At 36.9% G+C, this 21,943-nt stretch overlaps 1 protein-coding gene across 2 annotated transcripts in view; it reads left to right on the top strand.

The window, feature by feature from the left end:
- Positions 1-20,132, top strand: part of PAWR (pro-apoptotic WT1 regulator) — a 131,675-nt gene extending 111,543 nt beyond the window's left edge. Inside the window, exons 6-7 of one of the 2 annotated variants that reach the window (XR_016037547.1) lie at positions 752-10,350; positions 15,745-20,132. Coding sequence is in view for 1 of the 2 variants with exons in the window: in XM_088836819.1 (XP_088692945.1) it covers positions 752-838 (87 nt within the window). In the remaining variant the exon portion in view is untranslated. Of the gene's footprint in view, positions 1-751 lie in introns of both variants that reach the window. The other variant, XM_088836819.1, reaches the window with a different exon arrangement.
- The last annotated feature ends 1,811 nt before the right edge of the window (positions 20,133-21,943 follow it).

Here is a 21,943-nt window from a genome sequence, read left to right as displayed (position 1 = left end):
TTTGTATTTATTGAGTGATTTTATTTATGGCACTAGGGTTAATATAGGCAACATAGACCTGGAATCTGATAACTTTAAAGCTGGAGGGTAATTACGTAGTGGCTTTTGCATTTTTGTAAACTTGAAAGCCTTTCTCTTAAACAAATTATCATAGAGAAACTCTAACGTAAATTGAACCAGATCAACTTGGTAAGCTGCAGATCTCCTTTTCTGTGTGCCTCAGTTATGTCACCTCCCCAGAGTCTCACTCCCCAACATGAACACTTGTTAAGATCACCCAAGGTGGTTGAAGTCTATGTAGAACTTGTACTTGGGTCCTTCTTAATGCCTAATGTGACACACATTTGCAGTCTGAGGCCCCAGACCTCTTACTGACTGCATATGTATTTAGCCCTCAATTTGGGGAAGGAGGGATTTGTTTTTAACTAAAAACTTGTCATTTATGATTAAAAATTGGAAGGTTCACAACAAACAGTTCTGCTTTCTGACTTCTCTGTAAAAACTGAAAGATCTGATAAGAGTTGGCCTGCATTATCATGATTCCAGTGAGGAGTCTAAGAGTACATGCTGCCTTTACCTGGGGTGCATATTCCTTCCGAAACTGTTTTCAAAACTAGTCCATGTTTCCAAATTAATTGTTTATATGAATTATCTTTGAATTTGCATTTTGAAGTGTTTTTTTAAAATCACCTTCAGAATATTTTTAAGCATTTAAAAAACTTATATACTATTTTCCTTTTGTTTCCTAAAGGACCTTGATGACATAGAAGATGAAAATGAACAACTAAAGCAGGAGAATAAAACTCTTTTGAAGGTTGTTGGGCAGCTAACAAGGTAGAAGATTCAAGGCTCAGTGTGGAAAAATATTTTAAAACTACTGAATGTTATGGTTAATGCTAGGACAATATTCCTATGCTGTAATGCATTAAACTAACTATGTATATTTATTTCTAGAAAACAGTGGGTGTTTCTTTTCAAAATATTTCTTTTTCATTATCAGTTTCAAAAAGTATCAACCTTTTACTCCATGAATAAGTAACATCTTTTAGTTACTAAACTGGTAGGATAGGCCTCTTTTGGTTTTGTGTGATATTCAAATAATATATGGTTTAAAGTCACAACCATCTGAATATATTGCATGTATGGTAGTATGTTTTCTCCCTTGAAGAATATACTTAGTCTTTGTTTACATGAATTCAGATACTTTTGGGGGAATTACCTGCAAATGCCTTATTACTGATGTGTGCAACTTTTTATATGTTGATGATGTTTCATAAAGGTCTTTGTCTACTGTCATTTTTTCTTTCAGCATATTCTAAGCAATTTAGAAGAACATAGTCACACTTTTTATAAGTCATCTTTAAAATGGAAAGTTGAAAAAGTCACTTAATATCATGTACTAGTTGGCTAAATATAAAATTTAAGAGAATACTTGAATTGTGCTATATAGTAAATTAAAATGTACTATTTTGTATTCAGATATTGAAAAAATTTTAAATCACTTTGACTTTGGAAAAACATACAGTTGTAATTTTAATGTATAATTTTTTATGTAGGTACTCCTTTTTTTATAATTATTCCAGGGTTTATAAGTGAACATGGAGTATTTTAAAAGCTGTTTATTCATCAAGCTAAAGAGTTTATATAATTTCAGTGACTGTATAAGAAAAACAATTCATATTTTTAACTACATGCATTAGAATCAAACCAAAATATTTATCCACACTTAAAGCATTTATATTTACAGTAACAAAGCAGTGCATAAACAGAAATAGTACTGAAATACTTTGCTTAATTTCTGACTTGGCAGATAACACTGTGACACAGTTGTTCTCATGTGAGAAAATTATTCCCCTACCTCAAATTTAAGGACTTTTCCTCTTAACTTTGGATTTTTAAAAACAGAATTATTTTGAAGAATTATGAAAATTTTCTCTTTGATCAAATAATAATAGTATTTAGACTTGTTTTATGTTACATTTTCATGTTGAGTAAAGAAATTGTCTCCCTTCAGATACATTAAGAATGGTCTGTCTGATGTTGACTCTCTAATAGTATAACAGTTAATGTCTGTAAATAGCTTGAACATAGTAAAATCCATTTTGGGTACCTACCAACTCTTCACTTGCTTAGTCACTTCATGATTCACTGTTAGAAAATAGGGAGGGAAATTGCAGAGTAAATGGTGAATATCAGATGTTGAATTCTGAAACCCTTCAGTAGCCTAGATTGTACCCTCTCGCCTGCCACACTCCCCCACTTCAGAAGTTCAATCTTGAGTAATCATCAGAGTCACCTGGATTGCTTAAAAGGAATTCCTGGGTTACCACTTCTAGGTAGGTTTAGGTTGCGACCTTGGATAGAATAAGCTCAACATGTGGTGATTCTGATCATAATTTCGATTTGGAAACAGCTCCTCATGCCTGTTTCCTCCCGTATCTTCCATTGAAGTCACTGAAATTAACATAATTTTCTATCAGCATTATTTCACCCTTTAGTTTATTTAATAATTAACTTTGTCTCTGAAAAACTTCTCATATGTCCATATATATATATATTTACCAAAAAGTTCAACAATAAATTACCAAACTTGATATAGTTGTAGAATTACTGCATAAGGGCATCCTTTTTGGAGAATATTCCCAGCGTGGGAGTAGTGGTTTGCTGCCCGCTTGTCAAAGTGGCATGCCAGGCTCAGTCACTGGCGTTGGCTGTGAAGTCCTCATCTCCCTTTCTTTACCCTTGGACGTATGGCAGAAATATCAGTATTGCCTTGTTTCCTATCCGTAGTTTGGATATTGTGAAAATGGTGTCAGTATCCAGCCTTAAAATATATTCGTGTACTCATTTTCCAAATAAGAGAAGTATTTTGAATTTTCTGTTTAATCCATTGGGAAGTAAAGAAATATCTCATTTCCCTCTTTAAATTTATAGCAGGTATTGATGCTTTTAAAGACCAAGCTGTTTTAAAGATTTCCTTTTATTTCAGTTTATCAGAAATGTTTCCAATAATGAACTTTTACATAGTGGAACGTAGTACAAATGCAGGAAGGAGCCTGACAACTTAGGCAGAGCAGTTCACGTGCCATCCTCCCTTCCATCCTTAAAGTGTACGTTTATATCACATACAGGTTTTACACTGAGTATCGAAAAGCAAAGTAGGATCTGCTACAGTTTCCCTTTAAATTTTATAAAAAGCATTGAGACTTTTAAAAGGTTACTTAAATGTACACTATCTTAAAATACTTGACTGTTGTCAATAAAGTGTTAGTATTTGTGAAATTATTAGTCCCTTTCAGAAATATTTCTTATATTTCCTGAAAATTTGTGGCATAATAAAGCATATCCAGAGTTTATGTGTTTATGATATTATTTTCCAAACAATAAGTTTATTATCTTTAGGATAAACATGACTTGCTTCCTTGATTTCTGGCATATATATACATGTGAATTACTGAAGTTATCTGTTTCATCTTTCTGAAATTGTTACTGATTTTGTTGCACTACAGTTACCTTTAGAGAGGAAGAGGAAGGCTTTCCCGTGTGTGTTTCTAAGGGGATTTACTAAAGGTAAATAGCTTGTCAAACCTGCTCAAGGAGTTTAGCTTGTCATACTTGCTCAAGTTTATAACATAGAAAATTAAGCATCAGTAGATACCTGAAGCAGTGTATCTTTTAAAATAACTTTTTAATTCCAGTAGAAAGCAGTGTATTCCTAAAGGTGAAAATCCTACCTCAATTACATGTGGTTTATATTTCTGGATTAATCTGGATTTTTATAATTAGAAACTAAGATGCAAGTTTTAAAGTCCACTAATACTTTGTGGAATACAATGCAAGTCAATGTAGTAGAATGTCCATACGTTCAACACTGAAAGACACAGTAGGAAGGACCTTGGGTTTGATGATCAGTTGGACATCCTAGACAATATTGCTATGTATAGTGATAGTCATCTTTCATATTTTTGTTATTCTTCGATCTTGACTCAGTACCTAGTAAGTTCATGCAATATTGGCACTTATGTAATAACTACTCATAATGTTGTTAATAACCTGTTATAAGATTCAGGCATATGTTTTCATCTTGCAACACAAAAAACCAAACACACCAGCTTTTCATTGAGGAGAATTTATTAAGTGAGGAGGAACTAGCATTTGGGAATTAGAACTTTAAGATAACATGCTGAAGTCAGTGGTAAATGTTATTATATCTAAACCATTCCTAATATGTAACAATAAACTTTCTTTTGCACTGGAACTGTGCTCTCATAAATAAAAGACTTCCCATTGATTAGGATTATAACTAGTATTACTTAATCTGAGAACTGGTGACACTTTTGTTGTTTCAATGAACTGAAGACATAGTACTAGTTAGACAGCAAATATTTTGCTCATCAAATCCGCTAACAAAGGCACTTCCCCCCATGCTGTTGGTTTTCTCATTGATGTATAGAACTTGGTCATTGGATTCTCATTGTAGGCTTGAATCATTGCCTGAGAAAACCTGAGCCCACATTGTTTTTTTAGTTTACTTAGCTAGAATCTCACAGCATATTAAAGTCATAGCCCCACCCCCAAATAATTATGTTTGAGTATGTGAAAAAGGTATGGTTAGGGGGGCATGTTAGATTTTCATACTTACTCTTTTAGCAAGTACTTATTAGTCAACTGGGTATACAATTCTAGATATTACAGAAGTTTCCAAAAAATGAACACGGACCAGCACTTATATCTAGCAGTGTATAATCTGTAATGGTATATAAGTAGCATTAGCTGGTCTAATCTGAATAGTTCATTCAAAAGTATTCCTTTTGTATTAATTATCCAGCCATTGTATTTTAGCTCTGGATAATAGGTACTGTTTAATTTGCTGCAGCATTTACTGAGTGGTGGAAAGACCTGAACATACTGGGAAATATCTTTCCATGTTTCTTTCAGATAATTATATATTATGAAAAAAAAAACATTTTAAAGCATTTGGAGCAGTAATGAAGTAAAGAGAATTCAGTGTATGTCAGATACACCCAACTATTGATGCTATTCAAATGTGATTTTAAGTTAGTTTTTCTGTATACATTATTGATTACTGATTTGTTTTTAGGTATTTAAGTCTAATAAACAGTTCACATATCGGCAGTCACTTTGGTAATAATAGAATATTAGTGATGATCACTTGATGGACATTTATTACATGCTTGTTTTGTTTCCTCTTTTGGATACCTGATAGATGTATATACTTCTTTTTTTTGGTGAACTTGTTTCTTGAAAGTTTTGACCATGCTATTCAGGGTGTTTATTGTTATGCTTTTCTTCTAAATTTAAGTCTAAGATGTCTGCTGTTACTAGTAAAGACCATATGAAAGCTAAAATTTACTGTTTTGTTGAAAAATCAGCTAATTCGGGTAATCCAATTATTTGTAGAGAAACATCTGATAATTTATTGATCACTTTAGTATTGTGTAGACAACTCTCATAATTCTCATTGCATAGGTTTTTACTGGGGTAGTCAACATGATAAAGATTCACTTCTAATATGCTTTGCATGTAAAATAACAAATATTCAATAAAAAAGTAACTTTTCATTTAATTTTTAACACTGGTTAATTTTTTCTTCCTTCCTCTACCATCAGTAAAACCCTGACCTTGAGTTTTATTTTCAAAGTTAAAGGACAGTGCTAATATTCTAAGTAACTTTTGTGCCTCTTATTGAAACAATATGGGATACTTTAAAATCTTTAGAATATTATTGTAGAAGGAACTGTGTTTTAAAAAACAAAAATATAGTATTAATAAATCTGAATACATTTGTGGTGGGACTTTTTGAAATAGTGAGGAAGTGTGCACATAATTGTGTTTTGAGACTACACAAATAATTTCTTAATCCAAACTTGGATCTATTATCCACTAAGTCAGATGGTGGTCAAAGAATTTCAGTTCCCTTAGAGTTAGAAAAGATAAGTAGAGGTCTGGGAATGTAAAGATCCAGTCTGTTGTGTTTTTTTTTTTTTTGGTAAAGGGTTTACAGAACCTTTTGCCTAATGTGTCATTCTTCATATACCTGCACAGACTGATTGGTCTTCTTTACTTCTAGAACTGTAGATTAATCTTCTCAATAATGTCATACATGTCTAACTAGTGAACAAGCATCTTTCAGTCAGGCTGTTTAGAAGGTAAGAATGTACTCCACTATCAAGTTTAAAACAATTTTGCAGTCTCCTAGTCTGCACTGGAACTGGAGCCCTTTATCTTAGACTTCATCAAATCCTCCCTTTTTTTCTTTCTCTCTCTTCTAGATTCACTCAGTGGGTGCACACAATTCTATGAATAGCTTTAAACTACCTACGTAATTTTTAAATCTCATGCCTCTAGTTTCCTCTTCCCGCTTCTACAAAAGGTTACATTTTATTCCTGGTCATCTTCTTGGAAAGAATTTTGTAATATTAGACCTTTATGTTAAAGAAATAGAACTAGTTATAATACCCTTTACAATCTCCCTCCCCCTTTTTTGGATGTCTAACCATGTAAGGCTAAAAAGAAAGCAAAATTTATCTCTTAATTCTGGACCAAATTCACAATTCAACTGTCATTTCAGAAAACTACTGTGACTGAATAAATATACTTTTAATAAAGGAGAAAGCTACTTGGTGTCAGTTAGTTGAGCGATATGAAAAAAAAAAAAAAAGAGTATGACCCAGTTAGAAAGGTAGATTTAAATCATTAAAGAAAATTATGCCAGTAATTTTCATGTTAACTGTATTCTGTGTTGAAGTATGCAAAACTACTCAGTGTAAATTATAGTCAATCCATATATGATCAGCTGCTGTACATGTTTAGATACACTATGGGACATGAAATTTACAGTGTTTATATGACCATATAGGCTTTTATCCAGGAAAATATTTGTGTTTCTTTAAAATGTAAACTATTAATATTTTCTATGATTAAACAAAGGTAAACGATGTCATCAGTGGACATTTTAGCTTTATGGAAGCAAATTTTTAAGAAAAATAGAAAGGTGTCTGATTCCTTTTATTATTCTTGTAGTACAGAAGTATAAACAAAGGTATCAGTCAAAGGCATAGGAAAGGTTCATTTGAAGAACCTGCAAATCACTTTTGGTAAGAATACATTCATCTTACACAGTGTTCAGAAAATTGGAACAATTATAGCCTTTGGGGTCACACAGAGTCGGACACGACTGAAGTGACTTGGCAGCAGCAGCAGCAGATTGAAAGTTTCACGTATGAAGAGTTCAGGACAGTAAACATCACAAACTTGAAGTAAAATTATGCCAGTAATTTTCACATTAACTGTATTTATTATTTGAAGTAAATTAGTTAATCAGTGAAAATTGTAATTGAATGAATAGACATTTCAGAATGCTAATTAATGATCAATAGAAGCCTAAAAGTACCTCTTGTAACTCTTTTGAGAGCAATATATCTTCAGGTTGGTTAAGCAGAGTAACTCAGTTAACAATTTGAACATAACTTTAACCCTAATTTCGTATAGGGCTTCCTGAGTGGCTTACTGGTAAAGAACCTGCCTGCCGTTGCAGGAGTCTCGGGTTCGATCCCTAGGTCAGGAAGATCCTCTGGAAAAGGAAATGGCAACCCACTACAGTATTCTTGCCTGGAGAATTCCATAGATAGAGGAGCCTGGCAGACTAGTCCATGGGATTGCAAAAGGGTCAGTCACGACCTCTAGTGCATATATCGGTGGTTAGTAACTCGGTAGCCATATGTGCCAGGCATTGTGTTCAGTGCTGTAAGTATTTATTTGATTCCTTCAACTTATGCAAGAAAGAGATTGGGAGATTAATTTGCTCAAGGTGACAAAGCAGTGTTTTGGACCTTTTGCTACGACATACTTTTATGACATAATCACTGTCCTTTTAAATATTTTCCCAGTGGTTCTCAGAGTCTGGTCCCCACACTTGGTATCCTTGGCTTCACTTTGAAACCTGTTAGAATACAAATTCTTGGGCCCCACCCAACAACAGAATGAGGTGAGGCCCAACAATCTGTTTTAACAAGCCCTTCAAATGATTCTGATGCAGGTCAAAGCTTGCAAATTTGCATTATGCGTTTCTATTTTTAAGCAAAGATCTTGGTCTTTCTTTTGTCTTTGGACATTGTATAAGCAATATAACAAGAACTTGTGGAAAAAAAAGTGATCTTTTCAGTGTTGCTTATGTTACAAAAGATTGTATCAGGAAAAGCCTCAGCATGGATACTGGCAGCTTGACATAAACCTATTAGTTGAGTATTATCTCTGGAACTCAAATGAATTCTTAAGTCCAAGAGTCTGTGGAATGAAATCTTTGTTTTTCTGTGTTAAAGTCAGTCTCTTATTGCCTGAAGCTTTTTGGTATCAGAAATGCATTTTTGTTAAACTTTAAACCTTAATGGGAGCAAATAAATGTATGTTTCATCAGAGTTATGGGTTTGTTTTTGTTTTCTTGCATGTACAGATACTGTGGGGTAGTCCATGGGGAGATTGAATTTTCAATTTACTCTCTGTGGACTGGAATAGCATTTTCTCTTTAATTGGCCAGTGATGGGAAATCACAAACTTGCATCTCAATAAGTAAAGAAAATTAAAGTCTATTTGAGTTCATTGTTTTCTTATATTATGAGGTAGTTAAAGAATTACTTGTTTTGTTTTAACTTTCTAAAAGCTCTGGAGCAGGTTTTGATGACAAAATTCTTAGGAAAACACTACAGAGAGTACTCGAATACCCCCACACCCGTTTCCCTCTGTTATTAATGTCTGACATTAGCGTGGTACATTTGTGACAACTAATGAATCATATTGGTGCATTACCATTTACTGAAGTTCATACTTGGTTCAGATAGTCTCACTTTTTCCCTAATATCCTTTTTCTGTTCCAGGATCCACTCTACGATAGCATATGACATTTAGCTGTCATATCTCCTCCTTACACCCTAAATTCAGACAGTTTCTTAGACTTTGCTTGTTTTGAAGACCTCAGCAGTTCTGAGGATTACTGGTCAGGTGTTTTTCATATCTTACTATGGACATTTCGGATATACACAAAAGAAGAGAAATTACCCAATCTTAGTTTATCTATCCCCCCCCCCCCCTTTCTCTCTTTTTTTTGCTGAGGTATTTTACAGTTAAATTTCGCCTGTAAATACCTGAGTATGTGTCTAATAGATAAGGGCTTAAAAAATAACCACAATATGATCATACCCAACACATTTAATGCTCGTTTCTTGATATCATCTGTTTAGTTTGGATTCTCCTAGAAGGCCTGCAAGATATTTAGTGGGGAAAACACCTATGAGGAAACATGGGGAAGGAGCTAGGGCAGGTTGGGAAACCTCGGTATAGATCTGACTGCAGCGAAGAGGAGAGGAAAGAAGGATGGTTGAGCAGGAAGTCTTCATCCACGGTGAAGTTTGAAGAACGTTTTAGCAAGTCTTACAAAGTCCTCCTGCCGAAGATGCTCATTCATCAGAGTAAAGTCCTGCATCTTGCAGGAGTGGGCTTGCCTTTGTATTCCTGCTATGCTCCTTTGTTGGCAGGGAGTAGTCAGTAGGAAGCAGGGTCTTAGCTGAACACCGTGGCAGATTCGGATCACAGCAGCTGTCAATTAATTACCCACCCTACAGTAGGAGAGTGGAGAAGCCCATTTTCATGGCTGTTGCATCCTGTGATACTTTATGTTCAAATTTCTGCATATACCTCAAAAAACATTCTTTTACTGTTTATTCAAATAAAGATCCAAATGAGAGTCATTCATTGCGTTTGGTTGCTATGTCTCTTAAGTCTTTTTTAACCTCTAAATTACACACACCTCCCACTTTTGTACCATTTTTCAGGTTAAAATTAGACCATTTGTCTTGTAGAATTTCCCACGTTTTGGATTTGACTGATTCTGTCTTTAAGATGCTGTTAAACTTCTCCCTCTATCCCCTCTGTTATCTGTAAATTGTTAATTAGATGTAAGGACTACCTTTTGAGCAGTAATTTTATAGGTACTGTGTACTTCCGTTGAATTATATTAGAAGGTACATAATATCTGGGTTGTCTCATTTTTAATGATGCTAAGACAGATTAACAGATTCAGATGTTATTAGATTTCTCTATTTAAAAATTTCATATCAACCTTTTATGTAATGGTTTTAGCAAACTTTGATAGGTATTGCAGTGATAATTTTCAGATTCTTTCATTCTATTTAAATAAGTAGTTAGAATTCTTTAAAAAGAAACTCTTCCATCACTTACTTGGTTTCCCTAGAATATAAGGAAGCTAAGATCACATCCTTTTCCTTTATTTACCAGTTTCACAGTAATGGACCAGAGCCCAGGCAACCTCCAAAGGTAAGTCATAGATTTGTTTTATGTAGTTAAAGTGTTTAATTCATTGCAGTTTTTTATTATGCCCAGATTATCTCATATTTGGCCACTGGGTGCCCCTTCCAAGTTGTCTTCTATGTCCTTTTGGTCATGGATAGCCTCCTTGTTTTTTTCTGGCGTTAGTTGTTCCAGTCTCATCTTGTGCATTTCCTTTTTAGGACCCGGAATTAAGAGCTACCTTTCTTTTGTAGAAAATTAAAGCCTTGATAATCACCTAAATAATCAGATGAAATAAAAACCAGGGAGCGTTTGCAGAGCTCTTAACTGTAAAAGCTGTAAGGACTTTGAAGCATTTACCAACTGGCACTCTTACTGGAAAATTTTTAAATGATGGAAAGCTCCTTGCTGCTTTGCAGTTATCTCTCATTCATTCATTTTTCTGGCAAGTGGTAAGCAGATCTTAGATATCTTGACTTGAAAAAAAATTTAAATCTATTCATATCTATTAAGAACCTCAGGACATTCCTCTAAAAATCAGGTTTTTTGGTAGTTAAAAGTCCCATTAAAATGGTGTTCAAATTAGAAGGCAGCACAGAGGTAACGCCAGCATGTGTAGGTGCTCCTTGAGTTGGATGTGAAACGTCAGAGAGCTTATATAATAAGGTGTGCTAATAAAATCATAATAAAGGTGGTACCCAAATTGTGACTCCCCCATTTAAATTTCACTAATAGACACTAGACACTTCCGTCTCTAGTCACATCTGAATGAGGGTCAGTTCTGAAGTGCAAACCAAGTAAGTTTTCACAGCTGTTGGGAGGCAGTCATGGTGACGAGGAGTGTTGGATGACGACTAGAGGCAGGTTGTGAAGTTGCCCTGTGACTGAGCCCCCAGGAGTCCTTGCTGTTTAGAGTAAAGCTTGGTTGCTGGCAGCTGTCACCTAGGGCACCACTTGATAATGAGCATTGACAAAACCTCCTGCCGGTATCTCCATCCAGAAAGAAGGACCCTCTCTTTTCTTCCAAAATACGGAAACCAGCTGTTGCCTCGAATTAGTTTTTTTCTTTCTTTGTGGGAGTGCTGGGTCTCCGTTGCTGCACATGGGCTTTCTCTAGTTGCAGGGAATTGGGAGCTCCTCTCTTGTGGCGCGTGGCCTTCTCAGTGCGGGAGCCTGTCTCGTTGCAAAGAAGTGCAGGCTTTAGAGTGCAGGCTCAATAGTTGTGGTACATGGATTTAGTTGCTTCACAGCATGTGGAATCTTCTCGGACCAGGGATTGAACCAATGTCCTCTGCATTGGTAGGCAGATTCTTTACCACTGGACCACCAGGGAAATTCTAGAAGTCTTTTGCATCTTGCATTGGTTCACAGATATTCATTGTGTATTACTTTGTGCTCGTCTCTGATTCTGGTACTCAGTACATCACAATGAAGGAAAAGTCAAATCCTAGCCTACACAAATTTATTTCTCTGTTGCCCCCAAGAGAATGTTGGCACAGGGTGGCTGCTTCCTAGAATGTCCTTTGGAACTTTCCAGAAGATGAGAATTGAAATTCACTTATCTTTTGATAGAGAGTAACCTTCATACATATCACGGGCTATAGTTTGCATCATAAAATTCATGCTGCTAGGTCTAAGGTTGGGGAAGGACAGATTTATTCTCCTAATTTTGAGAGATTAGGGATTTTGAGCATACATTCATGCTTTCATTCATTTAATTTGTTGCATGAATTTTTTTGTCTCCAAATCACATCCTTAAAGACCAATGCTGGTAAGTTCTCAGTGGAGGTCAGGATTCTACATGTTCCAGTACATTCTGATCATCTGAAGCATTTGTAATTATTTACCATTTCTGTGCTTAATTTTATAATGGGTTTCCAAATATGGATTTGTATTCCTGTAGCTCATAAAATTCCCGAAGTCAACCATGGTTAAATAAAACTTACTTCCCCTTGTGTTTTTCTTTCCTTCAGAGCTCTGCAGTTGAGGTGGAACTAAGTACAGTGTACTTTACAAGCTTTTGGTATCTAGTTACTTGGTGAAATCATCACCCATTTACTTTTTTTTACTTTTTTGTGATTGACTGGTCAGGACACTTTATCCTTTTCCTGTAATTTTTGCCTAAAGATTTATTTCTTTTGGGAAGAACCTATGTAGGGGAAGTAGAGCCAGTTTTGCAAGGATAAATCCTTGATTCACTTATAAACTCAGGATAGCACTTTCCCTTTTATACTTATATTTTAAAAAACACTCTTAAAGTAAATTGGTAAGAGTTATTTCTCTTTCCCAGGATACTTGAGAAGTTTCTCTTATTTTGTCTCAGACAGGTTTATAACATCTTCCTAACTTTGAAAAGGTGACTATCTCCATGTTGTTGGGGAAATAAGACTGAGAGGAGTGCTTTACCTTGAGATCACATGGTGATAAAAACAGAATCAGATACCTTTCTAGTACCTGAAAATGGAGGTGTCTGACCACTAATAAGATTATTCTGCAACACTGGTCTGTTTAGAGAAAGGTTAGAGATTAGATAATACTGTAAAGACATGCTGTTGTTGTTTAGTCGCTAAGTCATGTCCGACTCGGCCACCTCATGGACTGCAGCCCACTCAGGCAAGAATACTGGAGCGGATTGCCATTTCCTTCTCCAGGGGATCTTCCCGACTCAGGGATCAAATCTCAGCCTCCTCTTGGCAGGCAGATTCTGTACCATTGAGCCACCTGGGAAGCTTACTGTAAAATCATAAGATAGAGGAAGTCATAAAAATCATTTGAGTGGAGGGAGAATGGAAATTAACTTTTCTCCTTATCTCTTGAGAGCATGATTTCAGTTCATGTGTCCGAGGTTACTCTGGTAGTAGGGTATAGTCAGATTCTGAATTTGAGGAGTGAGGAGGTCTAACTGGGAAGCCAGCCTTCCCAGATGACACTAGTGGTAAAGAACCTGTGTGCCAGTGCAGGAAGGGTAAGAGACATGGGTTGGATTCCTGGGTTGGGAAGATCCCCTGGAGAAGGAAATGGCAGCTCACTACAGTATTCTTGCCTGGGAAATCCCATGGACAGAGGAGCCTGGCAGTAACAGTCCATGGGGTCACAGAGTTGGACATGACTGAAGCAACTTACCACGTGACACGTGAACTTGGAAGCCAGCACTTCATTAGGTGGTAAAGAACCTTAGCTGCAGCCCTTGGGTGGGAAACCATGGTTCATCAGATGTTGAGTATACCTTGCTAAAATACCCTATGACTGACACCAACCCTCCCCGATTCCTTCAAACTTGCCTCATATTCTAGCTCCTAAAGATGTCTCCTCAGTCCTTTAAGGGATTAATCTCTTCCTAGTTGTGCACCTCCTGTCTAATCCTTTAACCATAAGTATACATTTTGAGACTACCTTATGGCAGAAAGTGAAGAGGAACTCAAAAGCCTCTTGATGAAAGTGAAAGAGGAGAGTGAAAAGGTTGGCTTGAAGCTCAACATTCAGAAAACAAAGATCATGGCATCTGGTCCCATCCCTTCATGGGAAATAGATGGGAAAACAGTGGAAACAGTGTCAGACTTTATTTTTTGGGGCTCCAAAATCACTGCAGATGCTGATTGCAGCCATGAAATTAAAAGACGCTTACTCCTTGCAAGGAAAGTTATGACCAACCTTGATAATATATTAAAAAGCAGAGACATTACTTTGCCAACAAAGGTCCATCTAGTCAAGGCTATGGTTTTTCCCGTGGTCATGTATGGATGTGAGAGTTGGACTGGGAAGAAAGCTGATTGCCGAAGAATTGATGCTTTTGAACTGTGGTGTTGCAGAAGACTCTTGAGAGTCCCTTGTACTGCAAGGAGATCCAACCAGTCCATTCTAAGGGAGATCAGATCGATCCTGGGTGTTCATTGGAAGGACTGATGCTAAAGCTGAAACTGCAATACTTTGGCCACCTCATGCGACGAGTTGACTCACTGGAAAAGACTCTGATGCTGGGAAAGGTTGGGGGCGGGAGGAGAAGGGGACGACAGAGAATGAGATGGCTGGATGGCATCACCGACTCAATGGACATGAGTTTGAGTGAACTCCGCGAGTTGGTGATGGACAGGGAGGCCTGGCGTGCTGTGATTCATGGGGTCGCGGAGAGTCCGACACGACTGAGGGACTGAACTGAACTGATACATTTTGAGAACAGTCTGACTCATGTGAGTGTCCCTATGAACTCCAGGTGATTCTGAGGCAGGGTTGGAGAGACTACCACACTTCAAGAAACACCTCCTTGAATTCACAATCTGGCCATACGACTACTCCCTGAGTAACCTCGGACACATTGCTTTATAATTTCCTCATCTGCTGCCAGGACAAGCTAGTGCATAACTTGGCTGTCTCATTGTGAAGGTTAAATGAAAATGTGATGCAGTGCCTGTTTATGACTGATGGGAGAAGAATGAAAATGAAGTACCTTTTATAGTGTGATTTGTACCAATGAAGAAATTGAGATTATAATAATTATCTTGCCTGAAATTAAACAAAAAGTAATCAGGAAGCTCTGATGAGTAATAAAACTGCCATCTGGTCTTATATATCTGTTTTGCTAGAGAGATTTATCTGTACTCAGAAGTCCAATGGAAGCAAGTCAGAACTCTGTCCTAAAAAGAATGTTGCACTGTGTTGATACAAATGTAACATGATCTCTATAGCCCCTGGAAAATTGTGACTACTCAAGAAACACTGAAGGGAAATCTTGTTTGGAGTCAAACATTTTAGAAAGAAAGAGCTTCTTGATTTAGTTTACTTGAGAAGCTCAGATTATTATTTCTCAGTTAGCTTTCTCTTCCTTTCGAATCCCCGGGCTCAACCTGGGCCTGTTTCTCTACCAAGAAATATCTCTGTCCAGACTCCTGAACAAATATATTGCAGAGGAGTATCATTAGTCGAGCTGATAGGGAAACTGAACACGATGAATCAGCTTGAATTCAGAAAGGCTGGCGACAAGTCAGCTTCTTTTCTCTACTTCTCCTCTTGTTTTTTCAGTGTACCTGATTACCAGAGACTGGTATGTCCTGATAGCAGAAAACAGGAAGTATATCACAGCAAGAGGCTGTTTGTCCTCTGACCTGCTGCTGTATAACAACACGCAGTTTCTGTTGACTTGGATATGTGTACTGTTAGTATAAGGCGGCAGAGCAGAGAAGGGCAGTTCCAGGTGTCCTACTAGGGATTTTTTTTTAAGTCACTGAGGCAGAACACCACAGTAGCAACCGAAAGGGCTAGAACATTTACCCCCTCCTGAATTGCACAAGTTTGAAAGTAATGTTTGTCTTATGACCTAGAAAAAGAATCTTAACCGGAATGTGGGTGTTTTGTTTTTTCTAGTTACATGTATGTATTTGAAATTGTACACACAGCATAATTCCTCTTGTTGTATTTTCTCCTCAGATATTATCTTGGATCTTCACGCTTGACCATTCTTAACACCTAACATGTGCATTATCACTCAAGTAGAAAAATACTCTTCTCAGCTCAAATGTGTGTATTGTCATAAGAAATCTGTGGAGTATAAAAAGGAAAGTTTAATCTCTAATTAAGTTCAGAAATAGTAGGAATGGTTTTTCTTTTTCCATGAATGATATTGGTGGGAAAAAATAAAGCAAGTGAGAGACTCTTTTCAACTAAAAATATTTGGAACTTCAGTTTAAATTGGTGGGGTTATGAAAGGTAATAGGATTCCCTGGTGGCTCAGCGGGAAAGAATCTGATTGCAGTGCTGGAGAGGCAGGAGGTGCATGCGGGTTCCCTGTGTTGGAAAGATCCCCTGGAGGAAGGCATGACAACTCACTCCAGTACTCTTGCCTGGAGAATCCCATGGACAGAGGAACCTAGCGGGCTACAGTCTATAGGGTTGCAAAGAGGCAGATACGACTGAAGTGACTTAGCATGCACGCAAACATAATACGGTAATATGGATTTAGATAGATGGATTACTTTGAAGGGTTAGTGAAACTTCATAAGGATCTAGCATTTTTAAGGAATTAAGATTTTTTTTGAAAAATTGAGGTCAAATATGTGTTATTCATACATGGTAAATGCAGAACGGTTAGTATTATTTCCACATATACTCTGCCTGCCTACTATTCACATTTCTTCCTAATCTGTTATGGACAGTGTCTGTGTTTTTCAGTAGCTCTTCAGTCAATTTATAAATTTCTTTGGGTGACTAGATTACTTTTTCTGAAAGATTTTTGTGACTTTTTACAGTTTTGTCTTGGGACTGAGTTCTGACCAGTATTTTTTCTTTCTCTTTCTGTAGGCCAACTTAACGTGTTTTCTTACCTTAATTTTGTGACTCTGAAATTTTTTTTCATGAAAATAAAATTCTAATACAGATTTCCATTGTAGCCTGCTCAGTCCTGGAACTTGTCATATGATTTGAGAAAACTCACTTTCTAAACTGTAGAAAAGAAATCCATTTAGTTAACTCTTGTTTAGTCAGGTTTTTTTGGTTTGTGGATTATTCATATTCTTTGCTCCACATTTACAGCTTTGCTTTATCTGTTTCTTTGCTTGTTAAGCATGAACAGAGAAACAGAAAGAAGCAGATCTGGTAAGATTTAGCATGGGAACTGAAAAAAAAAAATGATGGCCAAAATAAGGCTTGGCCTGGAGCATTCGGTTGATAGTAAAGAGAGTGTCACAGTTTTATCTTATTAGCAAACTGTGACCTATTGATCCTGGCACAGTTAGGATATTGAGGGGTTTTGTCCTTTGATCCTGCTGCTAAGTTACTGTGTACCTTGTGCAAACCCATCAGTCTAATAATGTAATAGGGAAAATGCCTCCGTAATTTTGGATTCATGGTTCAAAGGGATGTTCGTAAGAGGAATTTAAAGAATTCACTGATTGTGATTATGATATTCTAGATACTATATAAGAAACCTCAAAAAAATGTACCTTCTCTCTTCAGATATTGCTGAGCTGAAACTGGTGATGGGCTTTTTTCTCTCTCTTCAGAATTTGTGTAACAGCAGCACTAGGTACTATAGAAAATGTTTTAGAGTTAATGATTTTGTTCTTCATATAAAATATAAATAACACTTTTTATACACATTTTATAGTGTGTAAAACTGTGTCACAGAGCTTGACTCAGAGGATTAATCAGCTGAATAATGCTGAAATGGAAACTTAGATAGTTTTCCTGATTTCTTGTTCACCAAAATGACATACTCTAAATAGGAGCATTTTTGTTCTATTTATAGAAGTCTGATATACCTATGGTCTGCTGTTATCATGTGTTTAATTTTTTTGTTTTTAATTCAAGTGGGGTGGATGGTATATTGTTAAACAAAACCAAAGATTTAGGACTAAGTAGGAATCTTCTGAATCATGTGTTTGTAGCATAACAGAATCCCACTCCCTAAGTACAGACAGCCAAAAGTTTACATTTTAAACTAAACTTAGATTGAGGAAAAGTAGAAAAGCATACTGCTCAGATAGTCTTTAAGATCGGAGAAGGCAATGGCAAGCCACTCCAGTACTATTGCCTAGAAAATCCCGTGGATGGAGGAGCCTGGTAGGCTGCAGTTCGTGGGGTTGCTAAGGGTCGGACATGACTGAGCGACTTCACTTTCACTTTTCACTTTCACACATTGGAGAAGGAAATGGCACCCCACTCCAGTGTTCTTGCCTGGAGAATCCCAGGGACGGGGGAGCCTGGTGGGCTTCCGTCTGTGGGGTCACACAGAGTCGGACACGACTGAAGTGACTTAGCAGCAGCAGCAGCAGTCTTTAAGATTTGGATGCACCACCTACCGAGTGATCTTGGATGTGTCATTTCCCCTTCTTTAGCTTCCACTTCTTAATCTACAAAATACACAATATAATAATATCTTTCCTGTTTCATGAAAGTGATTTTGAGGATTCAAAATACAATGGAGGTTTGTGACTTGAGCTATGATAATGTTAGTGGTTTATCACTAGTATAAAACCATATGTAGCTGCTATATATTAGCGCTTACATTGATAGGAAATGAAATTGACTTTATGTTAGAGGTAAATCTTGATTTCAAAAGATTTTTTTTTTAGGTCTAAAATACTGGAGATGAAAAGAATCCAAAAGTTACTGGTTGCCAGAATTAAAAGGGAAGTTTTTAATTCAGCTTCTAAATTATCAAAAGATAGAAGCAGGTAAAATGTAAAGCTTATGTTCACAGATTTCACAACATACACAAGGAATACTGAAGGCAGAGGGGAGATGGACTTTAGTGTAGACCTCAACACCAGAAAAGCAAATAGTCTCCTAAACTCCCTTTTACTATAGTAAGGCCCATCAGTGTAGAGGTCTAACTGTATAACAGGTGCTTAGTAAATATTTGTCCAGTGAGTGAATGAATGAATGATGAGTAAATGTACATAAATGCATCTGCTTCTCCCTTGGCTGCTGCTTCTGTTGAAGACAATCTTTTCACATTGAAATTCCACAAGAAACATCTTAACCAAGTCATGTGTTTGGGTCAGTCTGTTCCTAGGCTTGTTTGTTTTTTTCACTTTCTTTTTTTTTTTTTTTTGGCCTGCAATACTATTCTGTGACCTCTTTCATGAAATCCACAAGGTCATTCATTTGGGCCCCAAGGAAGTTAGTAAATTAAACTTGATTTGGAATGAAATACATAGGGTGTGTGGCTTGGATTGGAATCAAATTAGGTCTGGCTAATCTTATTTTGGTTTAATCTATGTGGGAAAGAATAGAAATAGAGGAAAAACAAATAAACAGAAAATAGTGGGAACTATTCTTGTATAACGATAAGCAGTTTCTGTAAGGAATAGTTCCAAGGGTCAAAGCCTCAATTATTTTTATTAAAAGTTTGGGGACAAGATTCAGCAATGGAAAGGCTAACTTCTCCAGGCTTCATATCTGGTGTTTACTTTTCCAGTTTTCCCAAGCCAGAATCTCTAAGCTTTTAAAATATGGATACTGCATACAGAAGGCATGCTACTTAATATATTTCATGCTTTTTAATCTTCTCCAGGGCTCTGCAAATGGAAAAGCCCAATCTTTGGGAAACCTCAACTACTAGGGAGGCAAAAAAAGCAAAAAAGTATCTAGTTAAATCATCCAGACTCAAGTCTGGAGCCTCTGATGCGGTCCATAGGCAAAGAAATGTTGAGAAAGTGCTCTCGATTCTTACATAGGTAATTTCTTTGAGCTGATCTCCCTTCAGTCGTTTTCAGCTTGCAGTATTTTGGATGACTGAAGACTTAACCTTGGTGCTCAGAGTTCAGGAAATCCCCTTTAATGGCTGGCTGAGAGCATTTGCATAAAATGGGCAACATCTTCAACGCTACCTGGGAAGAGGGGTGGCGGGAAGGAGTGAGTGAAGCCACTGAGAGTGAGAAACCGTTTGGTCTGGAGTTCTAACTGGGGCCAGGGTTGAATGGGATTAAGTGTTTTTAGTGTTTGTTTATTTGGCTGTCCCGGGTCTTAGTGGTGAAATGTAGGGTCTTTATTTGGGACATGAGAATTCTTAGCTATAGCATGTAAACCCTCAGCAGTGTCATGCAGGATCCAGTTCCCTGACCAAGCATTGAACCCAGGTCCCCTATATTGGTAGTGTGGAGTCTTAAGCACTGAATCACCAGGGAAATCTGAATGAGGTTGTTTCCTGAAGAAAGTTTCATGTGATTGCCTAATACATTCTTATAAAGGAGAGAATGAAGATTTACCATTGGAGTTTCTGGAATGTAGTAATATTTGTTCTTGACAATTTCCCCTCCCATGGAAGTCAATATTTTGTTCCTTTAATAAAGCAAATTAAGTTTTCACTTTAAAAAGGGTAAGAGTCATTTTTAATTTTTCGTCTTTAACCTGTGGATGAACGGGATGAATTAAGGATGACGTTAATGAAACATGGGGGGATGGTGTGAAATATTTCCCGCGCTTCCTACAGCTTTCCAAGTACCCTGTCCCCCACTTGGTTGTCTGCTGTTGTTGAAGGCTTCACATGCCTGAGTAGAGGGAAATAATAATGGTTTTTCTTCTGTCTAAAGGAGGCAGCTAGACCAAATGGTTTTGTACAGTTCTTTTAAGAACTCAGATTAATGATTCCAAAGCAGCAAATGAATTATGGCTTTGGTTAGTTTTCCAGGAGCAGATCTAGTTAGTGACAATCTTCTAAAAGTATAAAGGATTTTTGGCTGTTTCAGCAATACTTTTAAGTATTTTAAAAAATATGTTGTTAGGTAATATTTTGTGTATATATAAAATTATGCACATATATACAATAATGCATTCACTTGTAAAATACGTGGGCTTTCCTGATGCCTCAGCTGGCAAAAAAATCCACCTGCAGTGTGGGAGACCTGGGTTCGATCACTGGATTGGGAAGATCCCCTGGAGAAGGGAACAGCTACCCACTCCAGTATTCTGGCCTGGAGAATTCCATGGCTATCCAGGGTCACAGTGAGTCGGACACGACTGAGCGATTTTCACCTTCATACATACACTTGTAAAATATGTATTATGCACTATTGATACAGGTTTTAAAATAAAATGAAGATCCAAATACATACAGGCCAGCTAAAGAAATAATATATTCTGTACTGTTTTTACTGGAGTACAAAGGTCTTAGCACGAATGCTTTTCCAACAGAAAGGATACCATGATTTCATTTTCTGTTTTAGGAAAAGAAGAGATGGTTACCATTTCATTAGTTCAGTTCTGATATTCCCTGATGACTAGCTTTTTTGTTTTTACAGCTTTAGAAATGTAAACTTACTCCCTGAGGCACTGCTGATAATATTTTACTTAAAGTAACTGTTGAAATGGTTAGATTAAATAAGCTGCATTCTAATAAATGATCTCTTTAAAGGGTTTATAAAAATATGGAGGGATACATACAGATGCCTTAAATCTTTTTTGAAACAAGGGGATGCATGAATAAAAATGATTTTAAAATGCTTACTTTGCTAAAGTTTAAAAGAGCACATCTAGTATAATCGCAACTACTCATCATGGCAGGAAGAAGAATTAAACATTTGTCCTTATCTCTGGGTGACAGAATTCTCTTTTTTCATAGTCATATTTTCCAAACTTTGAGCATATTTGTTCTTATAATGGAGAAATCTTTTATTATCTTTATTTATTTTTAATTGAAGGATAATTGCTTTACAGTGTTGTATTGGTTTCTGCCATACAACAGTGTGAATCAGCTATGGGTATATACATATCCCCTCCCTCTTGACCCTTCCTCCCCGACCAGCAGCAGGCTGAGCTCCCTGTGTGTAACTTCCCGCTAGCTCTGTATTTCGTGTTTCTGTGTCAGTGCCACTCTCACTTCATCCCATCCCCCTTCCCCTACTGTGTCCACAAATCCAGTCTCTGTGTCTTGCCCTGCAGATAGGTTCAGCGGGACCATGAAATGTCTCTTTTATATTTATGAAAATAAATTGATTGTTGCTGCAGTTCCAGGATGCCCAGGAGCTTATTCTACTTGCATTTCTAGTGTGCTTCTGCCACCTTGTGCTTTCTGCAACCCATTGCAGTGATCAGAGAAGAAAGAAAAACTCTTAGGCAGGTGGGTATTCCCTTGACAATGCATTTTCATCATGGAGGAGGATGAGGGGATAACATTTCAGATACTTGA

The sequence above is a fragment of the Moschus berezovskii genome, chromosome 6 (assembly GCF_049115385.1).
Source record: "Moschus berezovskii isolate FMDL1 chromosome 6, NW_MosBer_1.0, whole genome shotgun sequence".
Lineage (NCBI taxonomy): Eukaryota > Metazoa > Chordata > Mammalia > Artiodactyla > Moschidae > Moschus > Moschus berezovskii.
Note: the sequence above shows the minus strand (reverse complement) of the source record. Positions and strands in the feature narration are given on the sequence as shown.